At 47.7% G+C, this 26,130-nt stretch overlaps 3 protein-coding genes across 3 annotated transcripts in view; all 3 read left to right on the forward strand.

Moving 5' to 3' along the window:
• LOC144113754 (uncharacterized) overlaps nt 1-212 on the forward strand; it is a 13,574-nt gene extending 13,362 nt beyond the window's left edge. Inside the window, exon 10 of the mRNA XM_077647059.1 lies at nt 1-212. This exon is cut by the window's left edge and continues 164 nt beyond it. Within this exon, the coding sequence (XP_077503185.1) occupies nt 1-23 (23 nt within the window). The 3' untranslated portion in view covers nt 24-212.
• A 1,602-nt stretch (nt 213-1,814) lies between these two features.
• On the forward strand, nt 1,815-5,561 carry LOC144113850 (uncharacterized). Its single transcript, XM_077647195.1, has 3 exons — nt 1,815-2,020; nt 2,569-2,750; nt 5,368-5,561. The coding sequence occupies exons 1-3, from the start codon at nt 1,815-1,817 to the stop codon at nt 5,394-5,396; spliced, it is 417 nt and encodes a 138-aa protein (XP_077503321.1). The 3' UTR covers nt 5,397-5,561.
• A 5,301-nt stretch (nt 5,562-10,862) lies between these two features.
• LOC144136230 (uncharacterized) lies at nt 10,863-25,461 on the forward strand. Its single transcript, XM_077668392.1, has 9 exons — nt 10,863-11,183; nt 12,253-12,376; nt 13,201-13,343; nt 14,016-14,202; nt 14,502-14,680; nt 15,975-16,104; nt 20,806-20,945; nt 23,396-23,607; nt 24,917-25,461. Exons 1-9 carry the CDS (start codon nt 10,967-10,969, stop codon nt 25,352-25,354), a joined length of 1,770 nt encoding a protein of 589 aa, XP_077524518.1. The 5' UTR covers nt 10,863-10,966; the 3' UTR covers nt 25,355-25,461.
• The last annotated feature ends 669 nt before the right edge of the window (nt 25,462-26,130 follow it).

Consider the following 26,130-nt stretch of genomic DNA (forward strand, 5'->3'; position numbering starts at 1 on the left):
ACTCCAAACGGGCGGAGCGCTAAACTGTGCTCCGCTAACAACAGTGCAGCCAGCAAAGCGGCAGTTGCACGGCACCCACGCGCTAAGAGAAAAACGTTGTACCACCGCCGGTGTCAGCCGCGCTGTCACAGCCGTGCATTGTGTGAACGTTGCTCTTGGGTGCATTGCTATTGTAAGAGGTGCGTTTTCTCTCAATAAAGTGTGCCCCAGCCAAGCTTCGGCGTGTATGCGACCGTCAGTCAGTACTGCCCGCGGATAGAGGTAACTGGCATATGACAATGCGCCTGACAAAAAGAGAAGGCACTAGCGCTGCCAAATACGCGCCAAGATAGCGGCTATTGAATATTTCAAACAGATTCACAGAACTTCTAGGGTGGTTTATGATTGACCAGCACATACCTGCATTTGGCCACTGCGGTTGGTCTAACGTGACTGGCCAGCGCTTGAGTGCAAGTCAGTCGCTGAGTGCCTTTGCATTGCGAATATTGCCGCAGCTTCCCGAGGGTGACGGTAGTACGGTGAGAGCGCAAGCTCTCTCACGTGATTGCGAACGACGGCGAGTTACCATCGATAGACAGACGGTATTAAGTGTCGAAGGCGCGCGGACAAGTTGCACGCACCATCAACGAAAAGGGAATAAGAAGTACGCGAAACATACAGCCAGTTGACCCTGTGCTTCTGTGTCACATCTTGTGTCATCTGTGTCACATCGGTAAAATCCCTAACATTAGAAACGTGACAAAAACGAGTAAAAGCATATATAAAAATATAATATTGGTGTAAGGTAGGAAATAAAAACGGAACTCTTTGTTTCGCTGATCCTACTGCGTTTGAGTCAAATGCTACCAAGATTAGTAGTGCTTAACCGCAACTTTACGCAAAGCCAAATATGTGTTAAGAAGAAATAACAACAAAGAATGGTAGATAGAAAGAAAGGAAGTGAGAGAGAAAGAAGAAAGAAAGAGAGCAAAAGAAAGAATAAAGGACTAGAATAGAATTTAAGTGTAGACTTTTGGTTTTACCGATGTGTGTTGCGTTTCGCAGGAATGGCGTTAATATTAATAATCATTAGCCGTAATGGTTTATTCCTTCAACATCTCCAGCACCGATAAGAAACACAACTATGCTTATAAGAGGTTGTTTGTTTCAGTTATCACTACCAATGGTAACGGTACGACAATTTTATGATAAGAATTCGAATAGGAATTATAATATTGATAATTTTATGCCCTGCACGGTGGTGTCGAAACGCTGAACGCGCAGTATTCATACCTACAGATTAATGGGTTGGCTCACGCTCATGCACTGGCTAATCGCGATAAGAATTTCGGTCATAGCTTCTCGGGAGAATCATATTGAGAATCCTTAAAATTAAATACACATGGCGAAGTGTCGTTCGCTGTAAACTATTGGTGCTCATACTGCTTATCCATGCCTATTATACCGCCTTAGTGAGGAGTACTTTTTGTTCTTTGTGTGCTCTATGAACCCACATCCCCGGCCAAGGTATCACAAAGGTTAAGCCCTTCAAAACTCCTTAGTCTCTATACTAAACTAAGTAACATCAGCGAGAGACGACAGACCGATCGTTAGTGTTTACCACACGCGGATATCGCCTGCCAGACTGATGACTGAATGTACTCCGAGCGCTGCTTGCTGGGAGCTCCATAACTCCGTGTAAACGGGAAGAGCAGGCAGCTTGAAATTCGAGTGATAGTGCTTTAAGGGAGAAAACGCTACTGCGAGAGGATGCGAAAAAGGAACTGCTGGTGAGGGACGGTGCTTTTCATTTTCTTGGTGTTTTTTATTTTCGGATGGAAAGCTTGATCGATGGCGTGCTCTTCTCGTTTCTCTTGTTACTGCGTGGAAAAGCGGCAGCGAGGCTGTCGTACCAGCGCATCCTCGGCGAGAAGGAGTGCGACTCTGACAGGGCTCAGAAGAAGTACGAGTTCTGCGCCGGGGACTTCATGCGCATGCTCCAGCTCATGGAAATCGGCACCGACAACGAGCGCATTTGCCAGTGAGTGGCCATATGCTCATTTCGTGGCTCCCTGGATTGTTAGTTGTCGACAATAGCCAAAGGAGCCGTAAGAAGTAAAGCAGCAGTTGATTCACAATGTGGCCGCCTGTAGTTAGGGTGTGATCATGGTTGTACACGTTCCCATTAAACGCCTGTCGCTGAGGCATCTCACTACCTGCTATTTAAAAAAAGTCCACCTTTACAGAACAGTGTATAAAGCTTCTTGTTTGGTTTTGGTTTTATGGGGAATACTCCTGCGTGACTCAGGCTATGAGGGACGTCGTAGTGGAGGGTTCTAGATGATTTCGACCGCCTGGGGTTCTTTAACGTGAACTGACGTCGCACAGTGCACGGACCTCTAGCATTTCGCCTCCATCCAAATGCGACCGCCGCGGCCGGGACCGAACCCGCGTCTTTGGTGCTAGCAGCCCAGCACCATAACCACTGAGCCCCCGCTGCGGCCGTATAAAGCTTGTAGGCAGAACACGGTGTTCATATATAAAGATGTTGTATCACTGCATTATTACAGTATTATTACTCTTCCACAGAATACGGGAGAAATATAGGGAGTGCCTCGAGACCTCTTCCCGCGAAACGAACTGTGATTTTAAGAGCCACGCCTTGAGTCGACTGCAAACATTGACCACGCTGTTAACGCGGGACTACGGAATAGTCTGCGAATCCCCTGATGAAGGAGACTCGGCTGGAAGAGGCAACAGGCGATTCAGGCGTAAGTGATGCACAGCATTTTCATGCCTCTGCAAGAAGCAATTACTAGGCTGAACGTCACAAGGTTTCTTTCTACGCTATGAATGCGAAGCTTATTGCAAAGAATAAGAGTCGTATATGTTGAATGCATCTGGAACTACTTTGCTTCTAACGTCCGGTACAACAACTTAGGCTTCTTCTAAATATAATCCATATCAGAGAAAGAGAGAGACCCTGAAAAGTTCGCGGACATGCTACTAAGATGGAAGATGGAAGGGGAAAGGCGCTTAAAATTATAAGGAAGTAAAAAAGAAAAAGGAGAGCAAATAATGAAAAGAATAAAAATGAATTGGCACTAAATTTTGGCTGAGGTGCATCAGCGGGTAACGCTACAAGTTATTAAATGTTGAAGCACAATGTCCTATACAAAGGGGCTGACAGAGTTCAATACCCCAAGAGTGCATAATGGTGATACAGAGAAATTAGAGTATGTCGAGTAGACCAGCGTCGCTTAAATAGACAAATAAGAAGTTGACAGCAAGTCTGTGCTGCGTAAATCAGCCTAAGGGATCTAGCACACAGTCCGCTGTTAGAGGCACTTGGGTGAGCGACTCCATACAGTGTTCGTAGCATGCACGCTCATCGGCATACGCTAGGCATCCAAAAAGAATATTTTGCACTGTTTTTAATGAGCCTCAGTTGTCGCAGAGCTGACTGTTCACTTGTCCTGTGCGGTTCCGAAAGATTTCAGATGGGGGTCGATTGAGTGGAGAAATGAATAATGGTGTGACGGCGAGCTCATGAGCCGATTAATTCTTTACTTCATAGGCATATCTTTTAGCCATATGGTACGCATCTGATTTTGTGAAGAAAATCCCCTTCTAGTTCTGATGATGTAGACCTTTGCAGGGGCGCTTCATCGGCTTTTTTGTTGGCTAGAATGTCACAAAGAGCTGGTATCCACTTAAATGTTATATTTTGGCCTGCGGCAGTAGCCAAGTGATTGAAGGAATACAATTTTTAGAGAAGCTAGCTCAACAGGATGGCCAGCGCGTGTAGCACTGCTTTGGAGTCCGTAAAAACCACCCATCGGCCAGGGATTCGGCGCAGGATATAGGACAGCTTCTTTAACGCCGTGAAGCTCTGCCGTCGTAGTGGATGTCTTCCACTGCAGGCCATAAGAAAGCATTTGGCTTGAGGGCACGTAAAGGCCACAGAAGGAGGTCTGCTGAGATGTCGAGCCATCGATGAAGGTGTGGGTGTCCTGAGAATATTCCTCGGCTGAGTAGGTCAGAGCAGCTTGCAGTAGCGCAGCCTGTGGCATGCGGCTCTTTGCATGCACACCTGGTATAAATTGTTTGACCTTTAGAGACGAGAGTGCCCAGAGAGGAAAGGACGGAGTCAGCAATTTCAGTGTCTAAGTATAAGTCGGCAGCTGTAGGAGTTGCACATCTTGGCCGAAACCAGCATAACTGCGGGTTATGTGGACACGGTGTAGGAAATGCTTCTTCCCTTGAAGTACATTCCGGGGACAGGTACACATAGTTTCCTGGAGGGTCATGACATCTAGAGGGAGACATCTTGTTTCCGCTACTGTTCCCGAGGCATAAGATCCCTTTTGAAGGCCAAGACAAATTCGCAAGCAGTTTTTCCGCGCGGCTTCCAGGATATTCTTACTTGTTGTAGATAACTTGTGAAGTACCGGTAAACCGTAACGCAATGTTTTTTTTTTCAATATAAGCTTTTTGAAGCAGAACCATTGAGCGGCAGTTGCTACCCATCGTGTTCATTCTCTGCATTTAACAGCTTGTCGCCCAAGTGGTGAAATAATTTTACAAACGCTTTCAGACCAATCTTGCCGTGAGAGAGGATTTTTGAAAGCTATCGAGAAATGTGACCGAGTCTTTGAAGATGACGCTGTGCTCCTCAAGGAAAACGTCTTTCGGCTGGCATCTATTCGAAGCTCTTTTGTTATAAGGGCCAAGGCAATGATTTGTCTGTAAGTCGAAGAGTTGTTATCTTTTTGTAGCGCTTGCGATACGCTCAGGCACTGCAATCACATTGCGGATCTCATTAAAGAACCATGCCAGACATTTTACCCCAGCTATTTTCAAAGCTCCGATCTCACGGAATGCCTACCACTGCGGTTATTCAATTCATGAACACAAGAAGGTCCAATTAAGTGACGTGATTGCATAATTCATAGCGAGCTGCTTCTTTACTGCATTCCACATGAAATTTCTAATATAAAGCAAACGCTAGCAACCTGGTGCATTTATGCTGAAGTTATTTGGACCTGTTGCATTGGTAATACCTACACTTATATGTGAGCAAGCAAAATAAAATTCAAGCAATAACTGACCAGCTAGCTATGAAGAATGAAAAGCGTTGAAATTGATAAAAAAAATTAAAACTTTCTCTCATGTGGCGTTTTCGGTTCCCAGTTAAGAACGAAAGCGAAAAGCAGATATGAATAACAACATTCATTGCACTTCTGTGCCACGTTTCCCTATACTTGCCGTTGTTCACCTTTATTAAGGTAACTGTTTTTCTCTAATACGTCACATTTAAAGCGATGAAAATTCATCACATGTTGCAACGACTTCACGTGCGAGCGAATCTTCTACATTTCTCTCCAGGCATGTTCGCGACTACCGAAAATGCCTGATGGACACGGCAATGATATTTCACTGCTACAAGGCCACGACTGAAGTAATGGATTTTTTCAAGCAGAAGTTGAGCCGTTTGGGAATAAGCTACTGCAGCAGAGCGCCGTCGTCTTTCAAACCGTTTGCTCCGGTGTTGCTGTCCACAGTGATAATCATGATTTCGTCAACTGCTCACTTAAGCACATCACAATAAAGCTCAATGATCGCGACTCCTTCATGCCTGGTTCTTTACTAAGACTTGCCGGGTCAGCATACAGCGAGAAAGTGTTTCCTAATAAAACCGTAAGTGTTCCGCGTTTCTATTTTTTTACGGCGTGTGGCTTAGGTGCCGAAAAGTACGGGACTGATAAGGCGAAATACAAGCGAGACCCCGGACTTGTGATTAAAGTAACTATAGTAGGCGAATACAGTACCCTTGTCGGCCGACCAGCAATTACAGACATTGACATTTAGATTTACAAGCACTCTGCGGTTTTTTCTTTGCCTGCTTCCGCGCGTAGAAATGGAACCGTCACTGCCACAAATGCCTTGGACCCTTTCGTATCTGATTTATTCCAATCATACGACGAGAAGAACAAGGTCGGCCGACAAATTAAAAAAAAAAAACTAATTCCTCCAAAATGTGAAAGCGGGCAGTCCTTCTCATCTACTAAACGATAAAGTGATGCCATAATTCTGGTCCCATTAATCTTTCAAAAACGCTCTTCGCAATGTTCCTGAACGCTAGGTATAGCATTTAGCTTGGAAAAGCGACATGACGTTCCGGGGCCTTTATGCCTGACAAGGGTGCACCACCGCGCAAAGATGCTTACTGCGGTGAAGCCCACATAAAAGCACCATAAAGAGTGGATGTTAATTTTGAAAATTCAACATGTCTCTAATATCTACGATTATCGTTTCTGTACACATCAACTGCGCTTTTATGTGGACTTCAGTGAAATACGAATTAACTGTAAAATTTAGCTGAATACAAATGTGCGCTAATCTCTTTTCATTTGAGCTAAACTTGCCGCCTTACACGGTTTTCAGCTTTGCCGTCGCGCCCATTGGCGTCGGAAGGCCAAACTCTCCTCGCCTTCACCAACTTAATGTACCGCGGATGCTATACAAGCCGCACTGCAGTGCCCAGCCCCGACCCCGGTGACTTTGGTGGGTCATTTACTCTGTCTTTCTCGACGGCGCCAAGTTTTGAGCGTTTTGTCGTCTTTTGTTCAAGACAGTAACCTTCCTGAAAAACTGCGTCCTATCCACATTTCAATTATGATACGAAACCGAAGGCATATGCTTGCAAAAAAAAAAATTGGAGGAAACATTTAAGTCCTGCCTTAAGGGTGTGACGCGATAGCGTACTGGGTTAATTCCCATATATGCAGAAGGTCATTCCCAACATTCATAGATCCCTGGCAGTCCGTATCCCAGTCCTGGCGCAGCGGTGCAGCAGTTACGCGATGCGCCCCTGCCCTGCGATGGCAGGTGCTGCCACCGGTGGGCCTTGTGCGACCCAGGTTGCTCTTCCAGGGCGCCCAGTCATTCATTTAACTACCGCCTGCCATGGTGAGCAGCTTGCTCACTATCCAGTGATCCAGTGAGCAGGTTGTGGTGACGCCGCGAGATCACGTGACCTATGTGGCCTACCTGTGTATCTCTGGGCACCAGCTGCCAGAGTCATGCTCGTGACAACGCCGGCGCCGACAACGCCGACACCGTATCGCATGTCTCTTGAAATAACATGACGAAGGTACTGCTCCAACGTCCTTCTTGCATTCAAAGATATGGTGTACGATGTTTGACGTTACAATACGTGGCCAGCCTGGCTACGCTATTGCTACGCCCAAGACCCCAACAGCAGCATCCTTGACCGAGGCACAGCTTCGCATCCCAACGGTACACCTGAGCTGCGAGAGATGACGCAGTGGAGGCCTACAAATTAATTTCGACCACTAGGGGTTCTATAGCATGCGCTGACATCGCACAGCAAACGAGCGTTTTTGCGTTTCTCCGCAATCTAAATGCGGCCACCGCAACCGGTATTCGATTCAGCGGCCGAAACCACTGAGCCACTGCTGTGGGACAGTCAGAGAGACTCAGTGCCAGCTTTGACCACGCACTTACCGAAACATACTTTTTTGTTACTATCTCGCAAACTGAAGTCAGTGATGTTATATTCGAGGCCTTTTTTTTCTCTCTTTCGGAGAATTTTTGCTGAGAGATTGGGCCTAAAATAAATCTTGTGCAGTTTTCGCGAAATTTTGAGAAAAAAAAATTTTTTTTCGGCAGAAGATATGAAAAGTTGGCTCGATAAATTACTGCCGTTTTTGTACAAAATCGGAGGCGCTACCGACATCTAGGTTGTCTGCCGAAAATTAATGCAACAAAAAAAAAGGCGGTTGCCTCTCGAGTCTTCATTCTGGCGGCTTTACGTTGCCTCCGATGCGTTTCTCAAGGCGCTGATGCATCAGCGATAGGCGAAGAGTTCTTTTGGTCACCTTGATCGCATGTTAAGGTGATAAGCTCAGCGTTACTGTGACTAACAACAGAAAGTGACTATTAGGAGAAGCGTTTCTGCAAAAGGTGTTCCACTCTCCTGGCTTCTCGACCTCTCTGCAGCTTCAGAAACGTGGCTTAATGGCCCTGCCTCTAACGATGCTATTCTTACGCGCGAATAAACACATTTTTTTTTCGGTGTGACAGATACTGGAAAGAAGGTGGCGTTCTTACTGCAATTAAGAAAAACTAATTGCCGAAGCAACTCTTATCTCACCCGACGCAGTTGTTCAATGGCTTTGGCGTTCGGCTGCTGATCCCAAGGACGCGATTGCGATTCCGGCTGCGGCTGCCGTATTTCGATGGAGACGAAATGCAAAAAAAAAGCCCGTGTGCTGTGCGACGTCAGCTCACGTTAAAGAACCCCAGGTGGTGCAGTTTAATCCTCAGTCCTCCCCTACGGCGTCCGTCATAGCCCATGTGCCGTTTCGGGACGTTAAAGGGATACTGAACCAAACTTCAGGATGCAGACAAAAGTTTAACTACTAAAAAGGAAAAACACGAGAAGTTTTTGCGAAAAAAAGACATTTTTTTCTTGCATTTGGAACCAACCGCCGCAACTTGCGCCTCCCCTGCCAGCTGCAGATTCCACGTCACAACATCCCACCCTGCTCCCGCACGAACGATTGAAATCGCTACACGCCCGTGGTCGACGGTTATAGCTTTCTGTGTATCTCTCCTCTTTCCCTCGGTACATTTTGGAAATGAAGCTTTCAGTGCGGCGGAACAATCTGACAAAATACTGCCACGTCCATGACCCTACAAGCGGCATCTTGAATCGAGGCACCGGTTGAGAGATGAAAAGCCCCGAAGTCTGTGAAAGCGTGCTGGGAAGCCATCTCGGCTAAACTGAACGTATTTGGCTTGTGACGTCTTCCGGAGTTCGGAGCTTTTAACGCGAGAGCGTTAGTACGCCCATGTCGAAAAAAAATTGTACGGTGTCGGCGTTGGCGACCGTTTGAAGCCTTGCAGCTGCACCAGCCGCAGCACGCAGATAGAATGTGGCGTCTGCCAAATAGGTCACGTGACCCTGTGACGTCATCCCAATTTGCCCACCGTGGCCGGTGGCGACCTGCCCACCGTATTATGGCAGTGAAATTAATGATTGGTCGCGAGAGAAAGAGCAACCTGGGTCTCACAAGCTCCACCGGCGGCTGTGCTTAAACAGCCACTTCCCGGGGCAGTGGCGCATCGCTTAACCGCTGCGCCATTGCGCCAGTAAGTGGTATGATGACCCCGGCGATCTGTGAATGTAATGTAGAGAATGGCGAATTCTGCATATATGGGCATTAACTCATTAACGCTACCCCGTCATGCCTTTAAGGCGGAGCTTAAAAGAGTCCCCGCCAGTTTTTTTTTTATCCGCTTGTATTACGCACCTAGTGGAGCTGTGTTGAGAATGCTTGGAATGGCGCTCGAAAGAAAACTCCGAAAGTCTTACGCTGCCCTATTGGTCTTCTGAAGCAATCACAAAGCAGAGAGGACCAGGTGCGCGTTTCAGATGAGGAGGGGAAAGGAAGTTGGCCCTGTTATTTTACTTAGACAGCGCTAAGAAACAAAAGTGTACTTGGACGAGTATAACGCGTATAGCAGTAAAAAAAGTGCAGATTTATTGCTGCCATTTGTCACTGGCGGCGGTTAGACCTCGGTCCGCAACAGTACGGAAAATTTCATGTCCTTGCCCCAGTATTATAAATGCCGCATAGTAAGACTGCTGAGCTGAAAGGATAAAAATGCTGCCAGGATGCGAGGTTCGTTACTCCTATCTGGCATTATGCACTATTACCGTGAGAAAGCACAGTGCTTATCTTACTGCAATGCTTAATACAACGAAGCGTTGAGCTGTGTGCGTTCGCATTCTCGTTCGCTTAGTCCCGTGTATCGTTTAGTCCTCTCTAGACGCTGCAGCGAATGATTACTGGTTCCCTCTGGCAAGGAGCTGCAGTTTTCTTGTGTTTCGTGCGGTGTGAGGCGACAAACGCTGGATGATCTTCAACCACGTCGGACAATACAAAGCGACGAAAGATCCAATGACGATTTGGTAGAGACGTAATGGTGGCCTCTCTGTCTCAACTCCACGTGTAAAATGGTGCACATAGCCCCCGGCGTTCCGTGAATTTAACTGTTGTCGTCATTGTAGTTTAATCACGTGAGAGAAAAGCTCAAGGTGTGGCTGGTCCCGACATACCAGACCGGTACATCCACCGTCCTCGCTTGCTCGTCGTCGCTAACGGCTCGAATCCATGAGCCCTTGTTTTCTGCTATTCCCGTCATTGCAATGACATAATCGTCAGAGTCGTATTCTTCGTCTGCGTAACTAATTTTGAGGCTTCATTTTACACAGCTGTGCGACAGCGTGTTTAAAATTCCACTGCTGGCTACTTGCCCGAAATCGATGCTATTCCCGTCACACTCTTTTCGTCGCACAATACAAACGTCCGGTGAGGCGCCACGGTGGCACGTTGGTAGAACATCTGTTTGTCGGTAGGAAATGTTACATCGGAAACGGAGACGTGCTGGCTATGGTTGACTAGGGTTTCTAGGGCTGGCTTAGAAACCCGAATGCTTCAGCACTGCAAGCAGCTCGAAGCCACTGGGTTTTTGGAGGCGGGCAAAGCGGGGGGCTCCTCGCTTGAGCTATGCCTGCCCTTTCCCGTATCTCTCTGTAAGTATCGTCGTGCTTCCCTGTTTTGTTTATTGTAAGTGTGCCCTAGAATCGCTGTTCTTTTATCGCGCTCAACAATATGTGTCTTGAAATAGGCGGCGCTACAACTACACTACAACTACATAGCCTTGCAAGGCAACCTCCTCTTCTTTCTCCTCGGAGAGTCTAGAATAACTACAGGCCGTATCTAGAAGCGCCGCTCAAAAGCGCCACGTCACCGCATGCTTTGCGCACTGCAGTCATCATCATCACGAGGCGCGCCCTTCGCCGGAGCACCTGCGCACGAGCACGCGAGACTGAGCTCGCGCAGCCGTCCGTGGAATCGCACCTTCTGACGACCGGGCTCCTTCCACCAGCACCATGTTTTTCAGCCTGGCCGGTCCCCGGCGAACCGGGCTGGTCCTGCTGCTTCTCGTGGCTCTGGCGACCGGCCGCAGGCACTACCGCAGCACGGAGGACGACGACGAAGATGAGGAGGAGGACCAGGGCTGGGGTGACGACCGCGGGAAGCGCCGCCGCCTTGATCCCAAGCCGGCGCAAGAGAGCAGCGGCCACTCGGGCTTCAGCTACGAGGACCGTAAGTGTTGCCTGCACGCCGCACAGCCGGGGGCCCCCGGGGCGCTGGCTAGCGGTGCGCCACAGTGCTCCGCAGTAGGGGGCCTGCCCCGCGCACATAGCACCGCGATTGTTGGGCTCTTTGCCCGCGGTTACAGCCGCTTGTGTCGCGCCTAAACGTGACCAAGATTCTGCGGGACGAAAGCCCCGTTCAAGTTACACGCCGTATATTTCGCCCCTGTATCTTAGCTACGCAGGCGCTCTCTAATGGCGCAGACTCTCGCGCGTCGAACGATGGCACGCGGCTTCGCTAAACCGCCACGCGTTCTACTCAAGCAACGTCTCCTGCCGGCCAGGATGTGCTCTATGACGCTTCTGTCCATACGGGAGTTTCAACGCAGCTTAATTGCGGCCGAGCATTACTCGATGAGGTTCCCAGCAAAGCATTCCGCTCTCGAGGGCCATGGTTAACCTCCATGGCACGTGCCTGATGGCTGAGGTGTACCCTTGGTTCCCCTCTAACATTTGGCACGCCATAATGCACTCGTGTTACTACCAAAAAACTCGCACAAAGAAGAGAAAAAAAAGCTGGGCCTAGTCCGCAAAGCCTGCGGGTGTACGTTCACTCCGATGGGTGTCGGCTCGTCTGCGCTTGACCACGGCGGTTGAACATGAGGGAAATTTATTCTGGATAATCTAAGTTTACTTCAGACCTTTTGTGTTGCAAATACATTTCTAGGGTAGAAAATGTAGCGCAGAAAAAAAAGACAGGGACACAGAGAGATGGCACCACACAGCGCTGTGTCCCTGCCTTTTTTTTTTTGCGCACGTTTTCTACCCTTGAAATGAACCGACAAGCCCAAGTGGCTACCCTTATTTACATTTCTGTTCACGAATTTCAATTCACATGAGCATCGCATTGTAAATCGTACCGTGCTCAATAATGTGGCGCCAAAGGCAACAAAACTGGCGAAGAGTCTCCAAAGGAAGCGACCTGGAAATTGTCTGCGCGCTAACAGAGTCCTGCGCTAGCAGAAGCGAGATCTCCAAGCCTGAAGCACTTTTCTTCGTCCACCTCTCTCTCTCTCCAGAAGACCAGTCACCACCCAAGGCAGAGTGTGAGGTGGACAGCTTCCGGAGGGGCCAATCCGAGTGTGACCGCATCTTGAGAATGAACCTCCCACATCATCACGGCAGCCACGACTATGTTTGCTAGTGAGTCCCTCGCTCTGCTTGCCTTTTTGTTCTTTTTCTCCTTAGTTCAGAGCGCCACGTACACGGGGTCTTCCTAGTGACACTTCTCGACTGCATTTTCTCGAGCACCAGAAAAAGTCTAGATGAACCGAATAACAAAAAAAGTCATCCTGAGTTCTATTGTTTTATTTTCTTTTGCCTCCATGATTTCTAAAAGACTCGCCAAAAGGAAAGTAGAAATGGAGGCGGCTCCCAGCAGAACTACGCTACAAAGCCCGCATGCTAGCATATACACCCCATAGTTCGTTGCCCACTGTTGCCCGCTGTCGATTGGCAAATGCTTTCATGGGCCACACCATTTGTTCACTCGCCATCACGTTCACTTGCTGCTTGGCATGAGCCAAGCAACAGACAAACGCTTTAGAATCCGCATAGACCTTGGAAAATTGCGAAACAGACGACCCCGGTGCCGGCTTTAAAGGGGCAGTTTTCCCTGCTGCCGGTTAACCTTTTTGTATGAAGCTTGTCTGGAACGGCGCAGCTGCACGCTGCGGATAGTGCTGACATCCAGCATGTCTCGAACCAGGCGTCATCGCCGGATGTCGCGTGTGCAATCCGGAGCACGCAGTTCGGGCGCTCTTGACTTGAGTTTTGCCCTCTGTTCTTTTATGCTGCGGTAAAATTAAGCGAATTAGCTCGTGAATAGCATACGGTAACGTTTTGATTGCGCTAAAAGGGAATAAGCTTGATATTACAAAACCCAGCATCCGCACGCACGCGTCGCAAATGCGTAGTCTGGCGGTGAGTTTGCAATAAAAATAACGGTATTTTTGTTTGCTTGCTAGCTCCTTGCGCAAGTACAAGATGTGCGTCGCCAGTGTGATGATCCAGTCAAGTTGCTACGAAAGGACATTCATATCTCAAGAGCTGCACAAGATTCGCGGCATCATACAAGGCTACAGCGTCGACTGCTTCAACATAACAAAAGGTATGATCTTCGCTATACACGCGTTGAGCGCTTCGAAAACGTGGTGTTTGCAGAAATAATCCGCTGTAATGGGAAAAACTGTTAGACGCCCCCTCTTTGCATGGCGCCCGACAAGCAGCGTAATCGAGCCGGCTGAGGTTTTAAAATAACGGCAACCGTGCAGTGGTACCACCTGCGACCTTCAACAAGGCCGCTGAGCGGACAGCCACGCCACTCAGTAACAGGCGCTGCAGAAGCTATATGAACCTCGTTCAGAACCTCATTTCCAAGCGATTGACTGCGATGCCAGCCCACGACTTGAGCAACAAAAAAAAAAGAAAAATGGAGCGCGCATGTTCCGAAATCGTGAAATCCACGCAGCCTTACTGAAACATCAATCACTCTCCTCATTGCAGCTGAACGTGGGAAGCGAAATGCTTCTTACTCGGATTCTGTCCTGGTGCGGTGAAGTGCGAATGAGCAGCGCTTATGGGTATGGGCAGCTATGTCGGTCCGTCCTCTGGTGTTCATCCTCAAGAACAGGGCTTGAAGTGTAGTCAGCCTGTACTCTGCCTTATGAAGGCCGAGCAGAGCTATGCAGCTATCCACGGCGCTATCCACAGCAGGCGTCGGCTGTGTGTGGCAGCTGTACACGTCCACTGCCCCTGACGCGCGCTGACATTCTCGGCGCAGAGACCAACCGGCGAGGTCTGAAAGTGCGCCGCCTCCGGTTCCGCATGGCCAAAGTGAAGCTCGCGTCGGAATGCAGCCCAGCCGCCGCCTGGGCCGTGGAACTGACGTGCACCAAAGACTTCGAGCACGACATGAAGGTTCTTGGGCAGCTCAACGAGCCGTCCAGAGCTGTCAAAAAATCGTGCAGGTGAGAGACCTTTTTGATGGCCTATCTTCACGCCAGCTTGAGTCTTTTTCGCTTACGCAACACCACATTATCGTGCCATCTAGAGTAACAGTCAAAATAAATTTGCCCTCTCTAATCCATTTTCCTGGGTTTGAAGCAATTTGGCAAAAATGTGGACAGGGAAACCTTTCTCGGGTCCAAACTTGCTAGAGCCTGTGCAGAGAAAGGTTATTCGCAACGCGTACAGAGGCAAAAAACACTCATAAAATAACAAACCGATCATTTTAAGATGCGCAAACTGGTTTCCTTTGGTGTTTCAGAACCATCCTTCGTTACTATCACTGCTTGACACCTGTGACGGAATCAACTAGTTGCCAGAAAAATCCCGAATTCATCAAGCACTTGGAGTATTTCCCGAAAGCCATCACTGCCCGATACCAAGAAGTGTGTCTCAAGGAGCTTGACATCAGTCCATCTCTTTTCAAGGAGAAAGTGAACAGTAAGCACATTGGAAACGATACTGTTGCCGTTTACACGGATTCATGCATATGACACAAGAATACTCCGCCATCTGAGACCATTATCAGGGCTGCGACCAGAAACCAAGCATGTGTCTCCTCGCTATGCTGGAGGAAAGGGGTGTCACAGAACTAAGGTGTGCTTAAGCGACCGCACAGGCTGTTTACTTTTATCCCTGACATTATGGGTCGTCCAGGTGCCTTTGCACTTGTTTCTCCGAATTCTTTGCCTATTATGTGGAACTACACAGCGCTCCCACGAGCTACAGTGTTTTCATTTAGCCAGCCCATCTGGCCATATGCGTTGCCTAGACCACACCTTTGACAGTTAACTAGCATTGCAATCGTAATGTTATAACTACGTGGAAGAGAGGTGTATTTCCCATAAACAGTGGATGACGATTGCTAAACGTGCGACACGGTCACCGCTGTGTAACGTGAGATTCAGCGGCAGCTGTGGAGGTGTTTTCATTTCAGGATATATTGAAGTTAAGAATTTGAGAGCGACATGCATATAAGTATAGTAATGTGTCTTTAACATCTTGAATAAACAGCGCGAACAAAGACGAGCACAAAAGACACGAAAGCGAACGACACGGCGCTTTCGTGTCTTTTGTGCTCGTCTTTGTTCGCGCTGTTTATTCAAGATGCTTAACCAACTAGCCCGCCAAAACGTGTTAACGTGTCTTTAACAGCTGTCGCTGTAAAATGGAATAGAGCCCCCTTCTTGCAACGGGTTACCCTTCTGATGGTTGGCTCCCGTAGTAACCACCCTTCGGATACGTACTCCCACTACTACTACTACTAGTACTACCACCACCACCACTACTACTACCGCGACTACTACTAGTACTACCACCACCACCACCACCACCACTACTACTACCGCGACTACTACTATCACTACCACTAGTACTACCACCACCACCACCACCACTACTACCACTATTACTACCACTACTACTACTGTTACACTAAAACAACTACTACCACTACCACTATACTGCTACTACTACAACAACGACGACGATGACGACGCGAAAGCCAGCTAACGGGCCTTTGACAGCTCCCGCTGTAAAAATAAAATGCGCTGATCGACGCACCGAATCAGTTACTGGCAGAGCAACCTATCTACGCTGAAACTGCTGCCTGTGACCGTGAATCAATTGCGACAAAACAGGCAGTCTCGTTATTGCTAGCATTTCTGAAGAACGCAAGCTACGGTGCTTAATAGAAATTGCTTCAAAACAAATTCCTCGTCTTCTTCGTCAACAGCTTCAATGGCCGCCGTAAAAGCACAGGCCGATGGGTGCAAGGAGGAAGAGGCATCTCGGGAGTTCTTGGCATGTGCCTTGGTCTTCAATGAAGTAGTAGCGCACTCAGCGGATAAGTTCCCACAGTGCGAGTAAGTAATCCACCTTGTTATTCCCGAGCGTGCGGACGCGTCTGGAAAAACAATTGACAGTGGCTTAACTCGGCTAACCCTGGAATTCAGCAAAAAAGCAAGCACGCTTGCTAAGCGTCTGAGGCTCGTCCATGGCAGCTCCGCTACATGCTCGCGACAGCCGTTCTATATATACCCACACGACCGCGTGGCTGAGGTGGTATCACATGATCTTAAACACTCCCATCGGATGTCATCACGTGGCTTCACATCACCGCTTCAGGTGTTAAAAGATCAACCCAAAGGTCATCCAAGGTCAAAGGCCAACCAAAGGTCATGGGTCAAGTTCAGGGGTCAAGGGTTCGACACCATATTTGTACCACATATGGTCATACACGGCTATCCTTGGTTGGGCTGAAGGTTGTTCAAGGTCATTAAGTTGCCTACACGAAGACTGCTCTACCTGGCGTAGTGAAGCTTTTCGCTTCGAAAAGCAGGGACAGCACGATTCGTACACCCGATTTAGAAGGAATTCGCAGCGTATCGCGTGTTCACGTGCAACCGTATTAGCAATGCTGCCATTTGTCCACACACCAGACCTTCCATTTTCCGATCGATTCCTGTGCAAAATCATTTCTGCAGATTCAGGTTTTAGTTGTTCCAGCCGCGTTGCTGCTAAATCTGGTACTTACATTGAAAAGTGTCTGTGCAGACAGATAAGGAAAGCAGTGAGAAAGCAAGTCGACTCTCACTACGAGATTAAGAGCTCCGCATCTGTTCCGCTATGACATTAAACTAGAGCGCAAACTTTACTAATGTGGCGAATTGGGCGTGTTCGTGGATTAAAAAAATTGACTGCAATGCGGAAAAAAGCCGACGAAAAACGCAGTAGAGCCGAAACAAAATTGTTGGAAATTCAGTACTCGCCCTTCTCTCTGCTCAGTATTTGTGTGTGTGTGTGTGTGTGTGTGTGTGTGTGTGTGTGTGTGTGTGTGTGTGTGTGTGTGTGTGTGTGTGTGTGTGTGTGTGTGTGTGTGTGTGTGTGTGTGTGTGTGTGTGTGTGTGTGTGTGTGTGTGTGTGTGTGTGTGTGTGTGTGTGTGTGTGTGTGTGTGTGTGTGTGTGTGTGTGTGTGTGTGTGTGTGTGTGTGTGTGTGTGTGTGTGTGTGTGTGTGTGTGTGTGTGTGTGTGTGTGTGTGTGTGTGTGTGTGTGTGTGTGTGTGTGTGTGTGTGTGTGTGTGTGTGTGTGTGTGTGTGTGTGTGTGTGTGTGTGTGTGTGTGTGTGTGTGTGTGTGTGTGTGTGTGTGTGTGTGTGTGTGTGTGTGTGTGTGTGTGTGTGTGTGTGTGTGTGTGTGTGTGTGTGTGTGTGTGTGTGTGTGTGTGTGTGTGTGTGTGTGTGTGTGTGTGTGTGTGTGTGTGTGTGTGTGTGTGTGTGTGTGTGTGTGTGTGTGTGTGTGTGTGTGTGTGTGTGTGTGTGTGTGTGTGTGTGTGTGTGTGTGTGTGTGTGTGTGTGTGTGTGTGTGTGTGTGTGTGTGTGTGTGTGTGTGTGTGTGTGTGTGTGTGTGTGTGTGTGTGTGTGTGTGTGTGTGTGTGTGTGTGTGTGTGTGTGTGTGTGTGTGTGTGTGTGTGTGTGTGTGTGTGTGTGTGTGTGTGTGTGTGTGTGTGTGTGTGTGTGTGTGTGTGTGTGGCAATCATTTTCTGTCACGGCTAGAGTGCAAATTTTCATGCTGTACCCAGTTTTACGTCTTTCCATTTCTTGTGCACAGGTATTCACTTACTCGGTTAATGATGCAGGCATAGCCCTGAGGATAGTAAGATGGCTACTTTAAAAGTTAGACAGCTTTGCTCACACTGAGCCGTACGTTGTCAGAGCGGTGCAGTAAAACTGTCGATGACGAAAACAAGAACAAGACAGGAAAGTAGAACAAAGTAGATGGCATCGCTCAGGAACGACTGCATGCCTAGACGTAGGCAGGCGTAAATAGAGAACGTTGCGGCTTCGTAACTATACTCATGGGCCGCATCCAATTACAATGGTTAAGCGTCGAAAGCACATCAGTTATTTACAGAGCCCGCACAGCTCAGCAGGTGGCGCTTTCAGGACAGATTACGGTTAGGGTGAAATGGCGCAGAGATGCCGCGATAATGAAACAACCATTATGGGGTTACCACAGGTATTAAGTACTGAGATATTCGGAAAGGAATAATGGTGCCGGGGCTTACTTTATGGAATGCCGTTTTGTACCTCAGGGCAGAAATTTATTCGAGGCAAGAAATAAATTCTATACTAGAAATAAATTCGAGACTAGATATAGACTGGCCATCGTTCGAAGCATGCGAAGCTCAGAGTAAAGTATTATATGAAGAACGCCTGAGGAAATTGGACTATAGCCGGTGGGCAACTAAGGTTCTTTAATATGTGTACAGAAAAAGCGTTGACTCACAGTGGCGGAAAAGTACTAGGAAGCTAACCAGTAAGTATGCCAGACACGAGGACGCAGAAATAAAGAGCTTGAAGCGACAGGTAAACACAGAAGGTGTAAACTGGATTCAGTGGAAAAGAAGGAAACTGTAGAACTATATACAAACGGCGATCGGGACGGAATCGTTTCATGATAACTCAAGAAGCAGTGACCTACTCTTTGAAGCTATATCAGGGTGTCTTAGAACACGGAGCTACAAATGGAAATTTAGCGAACATGATGACTAATGTTGAGTGTGCGGTAAATCTGCAGAAACAATTGAACATCTTATGCTATAATGTGACGGTACCCATGCGGATGTCGATGCAGGCACAGTCAATCCACATGAGGTCCTGCGGTTTAGAAATAATGAGGGCCATACAAATGAATGTGCGGTGGAAATTAGCAAAAAGCGATTGGAAGATTGGTGCCTCAAAAGCAGAGAGGGGACATAAGGTTTGAAGTGCAGGATTAAAAGTGTATTTAAAGAAAATGGCGAATTTATAGATCGATTTATTACAATAACACCGTGAGAAAAATGTAAAGGAAAAAAAAGCATTATGGAAACTGTCACCACTCCGTTTCAAAGCGGACGCTCATATCTTCCATCCATCCATTCTTAAGCCCCATGCTCACATACTACAGCTGCAGTGTTAGCGATATGGTGAGCAGTGGCTCGCTGCAACGTAGGCGCAGCACTTGTGGAGGGCCGTTTGGAACTGGTTGTAGCCAAATTATGTTACAGTTGTTAGCGTTATAATTGCCTCTGTTAATTATCAAATGTATCTCACATAAAGATATGCTGTCGTGGTAAATATTACGACCTACAACCCTGCACTACTTGAATCTTCGTAGAAAAGTCTGCTGTTACTTAGGCGAAAATACTGCGCTTCAAAGCTGACGGTTCGCAAAAAAAAAAACCTTGTGGTCATAGTGTTAATACTGTTCCGCCATGATCCCAGGTAGTTGTGAGCGACTTTCGCATTCTTGCTTTTGTTATTACACCAGTGTTTGGTTCCACCGATATGTTGAGACATGTTTTTTGCCATCAAGGCTGAATTACTTGCGCAATTATCTGTCATTAAATATAATTCCTTAAAAGCGCCGTTCTGCCTCAGTGCATCTACGAAACTACATTCTGTCGCTCTGTTTTCCTGTCGACGCATTTCATATTGCTACTCAGTTCAATTCTCAATGCTTTTGACCCACAAACAGTAGCATTAATGACACCTCAAAATCAGTTGCCGAGAATATTAAATAAACTGAACAGAAGAAAACGTACAGCTAGAAATATATATGCATTTAAAGAACTCAGGAAATATTACATGTCCAAATGATCATGTCTTTGGCTTTGACTCCCACTGACAATCCGCAACTATACCGCCGCGAATCTGTGTACTCTTTGTTTGTTCATTCTTCAAAGCTGCCGGCGCGCGGCTTTATCGGTTTGTTTGCAAGACGCGTCTAGATTTATCTAGATTCTCTAGATAAATCTAGATTTATCTAGATTATCTAGACTTCCTACTTCCCTTTCCTTCCCTTACCTACTTACCTACTTCCCTTTCAGTTAAGTCTTTTCTCCTTACTCCAAGTGACCATGTTTGCTTTACCCATTTTTATTGTATATGTATTGATGTTGTGTCCACCGGACGAGCGAATTGTTATTATGACTGTTTCTGTTGCCTGACTCGACTATAGCTGTGCATGCCTGTGAATTGGTTTTGTTATTGTTTTCTATCTTATATTGCCACGAAGAAGACGAGGCTGACAGTGGCGCCGGACGGAGCACTCACGATAATTCTGTGTTCTATCTACTCTCGGAGAGTGGAATTTCCTTTATCAGTGTGTATTGTGCACAGTATTGTATTGCATTTTTCTTAAGTGATGCCGCTGTACCACTGTCTAGTGCATGGAGGTCTGCGGCTCTCTCAAGCTGTCTTTGACAGCTTATACAGCCGGCCTTATTATTATTATTATTATTATTATTATTATTATTATTATTATTATTATTATTATTATTATTATTATTATTATTATTATTATTATTATTATTATTATTATTATTATTATTATTATTATTATTATTATTAAAAAACATTTAAAAACAGGGAAGTGGAGCAACGTCTCGTGCGTTTTGGTAGAAAAAAAGCACATCAAGTTGCATCACGTTAGAAGAACGACCCAAAGCAAGCGTGCCAGTAACTATAGAGCTCAAATAACAACGTAATGCATTCTAATGTTGTGTCCTTGTTTGCCTCGCAGGGCTTACAAGAACTTCATACAATGTACAGAGATGATCGCCAAAACCCTTAACTGTGGGCAAAACTCGGAGTTCCACTACCACGCCGTGCACGTACTGCAGGTCCTTCTCCACGATTACCAGGAGAAGTGCAAGAACCGATGTATGACTATATTCCATTATTCGGGGAGGATAAGCATGGTTCGGGGGCGATAATCGTCTGTTTAACGAGCGCACGCTACGTAGCCCGAGCATCTGTTTCCAGGAGGTGTGCGCTATTTACCGCATCCTGCTTCGAAAGGAGTGCTCACTGAAAGCACCGATTTCTCTATTCTTCGCCCTCATTTCTCTCTCTCTCTCTCCTTCTTTCGGTTGTCGTTCCTGTAATGCCCACCCGCTCTAGCGGACCATCGCGGAAAGCGCATCATTTGTTGCTTTCGCCGCACCTTGATTTGCTCGCTAGGACGGTCGACGCCGTATGCTTGCGCCCTCGTCATTGAAGACTGCCCAGACTGGGATAAAAATTGACTCATTCTAGCCGTGGCGTTAATTTTAACGGCATGTGATAATCGAACTTCGTTGTCTCTGAACAATGACAAGAACTCCCGACTGCCGCATCAAACTGCGAAGTTCAATGACACTATGTGCAACGGTGTGATTGTAGCAATGCGTCCGCGAAGCAATGGATTTGGCGTTCGACCCGCGATCGAGGCCACTCAGTGAAAGCGAAGTTCAGCCAGCTAGGTAGCAAGCACCGGTGTTTATTTTCCGTAAGATTATTGAGCGCATCTTGGAAAACATCCCGCTTTTAACTTGGTCTATCGAAAGATCCGTAGCACGAATGTCCCTCCTGTCCCCTGGTCCCACTCCAGGAGGAAACGCCAGAGAATCCGGCCAAAGCACGACTGATCGCACGCGACATTTGGAAGGAAGCAGCAGTCACACGTGTTCCGAGTGAGATGTTATATCTGTTGCACATCTTATGATGTTAAATATTTCTGTCGCGTGTTATGAGCAATGATTTGTCAAAGTTGGCGCTATTTGTCTATAAAGCATTGTTCCGGGATGTTTGCTCAATTCGGATATAAATCACGTTGGCTACGTTATCTATTTTATAGAATGGTCTATCGAAAGGCGGTGATATTTGCCTAAAGCAGTGCTCCGAGATGTGTATATATATTATAGTCACTTTGAATATGAATTCCGCAGTCTAGTCTATGTCCAAAGTGAGCACACATCGCAGGACAACATTCTAGCACCGCAGCACTACCTTTGACAAATCATTACTGATAACGTGCTACAGGAATATGTAACATAAGATGTGCAACAGATATAACATTTCCCACAGCATACGTCTGATTGCTGCTTCTTTCCAAATGTCGCGCGTGATCGGTCGTGCTTTAATTGGATTTTATGGCGTTTCATTCAGCAAGTCCGGTGTGCAGCAAGGCCAGGCAACAGGGGTGGTTATTGTTGATCTCATAAGTAGTTTGCAGCAGGGTGAGATACCACGGCGACTTCAGCCAATCAGGATGGCCCGCGACCAATAAATGTGTTCTTCCATTCCCGTATTCCCCGACTGGTGGCTCCATCCTTTGGGAGGAAAGAATACCAGTAGTCAGCTGTTCTATCCTCACAGAAAGTGGCGCTTGGTGTCTCTCAAGCTTTTTTTTTCGATTGGAAGTGATGCGGTGCGAAGCGAGTCAAGGCCTTCCAAAGATAACTGCTTCGCTTGCTTGAGGTAACATAGCACTTTCGAGAGTGCGCGCAGGCGACACGACCGACTCGGAGGACGCCATGTTTGCCAGTCGTGCGCACCACTTCGCAGCAGTCCTCCGCAGAGCTGTGCCCATGTGGGCTGTCTCTATTTAACCAACGATTGAAACAATCGCTGTATCTGAAAAACGCCAGCCCGAACTACCTATTCAATTACTGTATGAACTGTCCGGAAATAGTTCTACACTGTTAAGATATTCGAGGGACTATTTGTCGCTCTCATGCAACCCTGATTGGACGACAAAGCTGTTGGTTCCACGATGCTGCTAAGTGCTTGTGAGATGGATCATATTTCAGACGCATGTCCAGTTGAAGGATGCATCAAAACACTGTTAAAGTAGGATTCTAATCTCTCTCTCTCTTGTTTCACTATTATTTTGCAACTCGTCTGTAATACTTTAAAGTATAATTGAGTATTCCCTCTCCTGCGAAACGCTAGCGGCGCAGTAGGCGGCCATATATGTTAGCCTCACCCTACAGTCAGCCTGTAAAGAAGCCAAAAACGCTAGTAACTTATTGCGTTGAAGAAACAGTCACCGGGGCGCATTGTGGGGCGCTCCACTGGCGCCCTGGTGCCTCCGTGTTGTACACACTGTTCTCTTCCTAGCCTTGGACGTCGAGTGAGAGATACGGGTGCTTCCCCGGAAGCCCCGGTGCCTGCACCGCAAATGCTCAAAATAGCCCCATATTTTGAACAGCCAGCCCTGTTATGCGGGACGCCACCTGTCTTTTTTTTTTTCAGATATGATTCGTGAGAGTATGACAGGCGTACGCCGAGTGTGCACAGCCTCTAGTTAGACTAATCCGTCACCTGGTCTTCATTCGCGTCTTCCGCAGGGAAGCGCGGCAGGAGCAACGAAAGGCAGTTCCCTAGCGGCGAAGGGCGCCCAAGTGACTCGGACAACAGCGGTCGGGTGGGAGGCGCAGACGGACGCTCATCCGACGAACGCCCGAGTGGCAATCGTTACGCATCGACAGCCCGCCCGGAGCAACCTGAAGGGAGCTACACGCGTCGAAGGTTCTTCAAGCACACAGAACAAGTCTTCAGGGTACGGCAGTTCATCACTCGCCACGCTTCGCGGCTTCCCGGGAATACATTGTCGCGCAAAACTTTCCCCAATTCAACTCACGCCTGTACAGCAGGCGGTCTGCTAAGTGTGACGGATATGTTACGAACGGAAATAATACTGTTCACAAGTCTGAGCTCCAGGTAGAGGTCCGTCCCCCTCTTTTTTTTTTCTTAAGTGGGTAGGATGAGGGTGCAGTCCCATTACAGCTCCCTCAAGGGTTGTGAGATGCTTTGTTTTCAATCTTCCAGCGTCACCATAACTTGGGCTCGTCAGTGTGTTTTCAGAAAGGAGGTTTGCTTGAACCATAGACCGAACACGTAGGAGACGATGGTTAACAGCCGTTTATTCTTACAGGCGCTGAAATATACATACAAACCACATCAATGATCAAAAAGCATTGGTAACGCCCATTCCGCATTCAATTATCAGTATAGGTTGTACAAACAGTAAGGAAGTATCGCTGATTGTCATGATTTTTTATTTTTATTTGGAAGGCATTCAAACTCAGCCCCGCGTGTTCATTACTCTGCCTGCCAAGAGTCGTTTTCCGTCATTGTGGTATGCAACCACATGCCTTAACATGTCATAAAACGTCTGTCTGTTTTAGTGTTTCAAGCTTATTCCCCCAATCTCTTGTCGACGCAGCGGCCAGTCAAACCGATATGCAATTTCCGGCAGGAGAATAGAATGGGCGCACTGCTCCAGTGGAATGCTTGCCGCCGGGGCTGTCGTGGTTCTTCTGGCAGCCGGCGCTTACTGTCATCACTAATCTGGGGGCGAGGCTTTGCATGCTTGCTAGGATCACAAAACGGAACGCAGGGGGGGGGGGGGGGGGGGGGGGGGCAGCATGCCTGCTTGTAACTGTCTTCAGGTGGGGTTTTTTTTTTCGAATGTCGGTTTCTTTCGAGTTGTTTGTTCCTGACTTAAGCAAGATTCCAACATCGACACAGTGAAACCCGCTGCCAGGAAAAACTCTCCCAACTGTTTGTGCCACTTCACCAGCATTTCGGTGTGGTAATTGGCCTGTATCCTAGCATCAATATGGTCAGACCGAGTAACCGCAAAGTCGTAGGCTGCACCGGTTACGGTGTATAATGGTAACATGGTCTGTGATAGGCTTCGTTTCAGTTCTTGCCCTGTACTTTACGACTGCTGCGGTTTGTGGCAGCTCATCCCTTGAACCATCCAGATGCGCGCTGCCACAAATGGTCGTCCGCTGAAATGCCTTCGCTTTGCATCCGTTTAAGACCGCTAAAAGTACTGTTAGAAATGAGTTTTCCCTTCGCAGATAACCACCGAAAACCCGTTCTACCCTCCGCTGCGCAAGCTGCCGTTCGAGCCCCGCGTTCCTCAGGCTGAGGACTATCCCCGAAGCCACAGCGAGTCCTCCTCAGAGCTGGAGCGAAACCGACCTCGAAGCGAGAACGACGACGAGCGTGGCGGTCGGAGCAACAGGCGAGCCAGGCCCGGAAGGAGGGGGGGCACGCGCCACGTGGGAGCTGAAGACGGCAACAACGGCGAAGGAGGTGGCAGGACTGCCTACAGGGACTCCCAGGGTGACAGCGGAGGCCACCGCAATCGGCTCAACAACCGGAACACCAAGAGAGACGAGCCGGACAAGAAAGATGATGGCTACCAGCCTGACCCCAACGATGGCTTTCTTGAAGACTCCGAGGACGTAGAAGCCATCCGGCGGCGCAAAAAGAAGCTGATCGAACGGCTCTGAATTCTTCCCTTTCGAACATCCTGTCGACCTTACTCTTTCTTTTCCTTCCTAAGCTTTTGCACTTTGTATATACTTCAGTGTGAAATAAAGTTGTGGGCTCTAAAGTTGTTCCCGGAGATGTCTGGGAAGACTTATGCGAAAATAATGCATCAAGAAAGCCCTAAGTGCTTTAAATTACTCGTGCCTGCGGAGCCTAATAACTGCAGGCCATTACAGCCACAGTTGTGCTACAAAAACAAGGGAAGCTCAGGTAAGGCCGAATCGCCAGCCCCTCACTACTGTATAGGTCTTGATGCAGCCAGTAAGTTGGCTGTAGGAGTAGGTGCGCTCGAACATAGGTAGAGTCATTGAAGGTACAGAGTGCCAACACAAGTCGTGACTTCAACGGCCAAACGTTTTATCAAAGCGGAAAAGGCTAAGAGCTCGTGAAGCCAAGTGTGCTGCAAAAGGAATACGCTGTGGACCATGCAGAGCCTCCCTCAGAACCATGCCTACATCAAGTGTAACTCTTGCATTACCAGGAAGACTCCTTCAAGGCATCAACGCAGTGCACAATATGAAAGCAGGACTGACACTGATGAGACTGATTTCTTTCGTTAAAAGTAAGAGGGCTAAACTCGCATACGGTACACTTGTGAATTAGGCCACAGGCAGAGTGTGTACGTCCAGGTGAAGCTAGATTGGTATAGTTAGATACAACTTAAGAATGCAGCGCTTTTCCCCGTCAAAGGGCCACCTTCCAGCTACTGGCGTCACCCTATTCTAATGACGCTGCT

The sequence above is a fragment of the Amblyomma americanum genome, chromosome 1 (assembly GCF_052857255.1).
Source record: "Amblyomma americanum isolate KBUSLIRL-KWMA chromosome 1, ASM5285725v1, whole genome shotgun sequence".
In the NCBI taxonomy this organism is placed as follows: domain Eukaryota; kingdom Metazoa; phylum Arthropoda; class Arachnida; order Ixodida; family Ixodidae; genus Amblyomma; species Amblyomma americanum.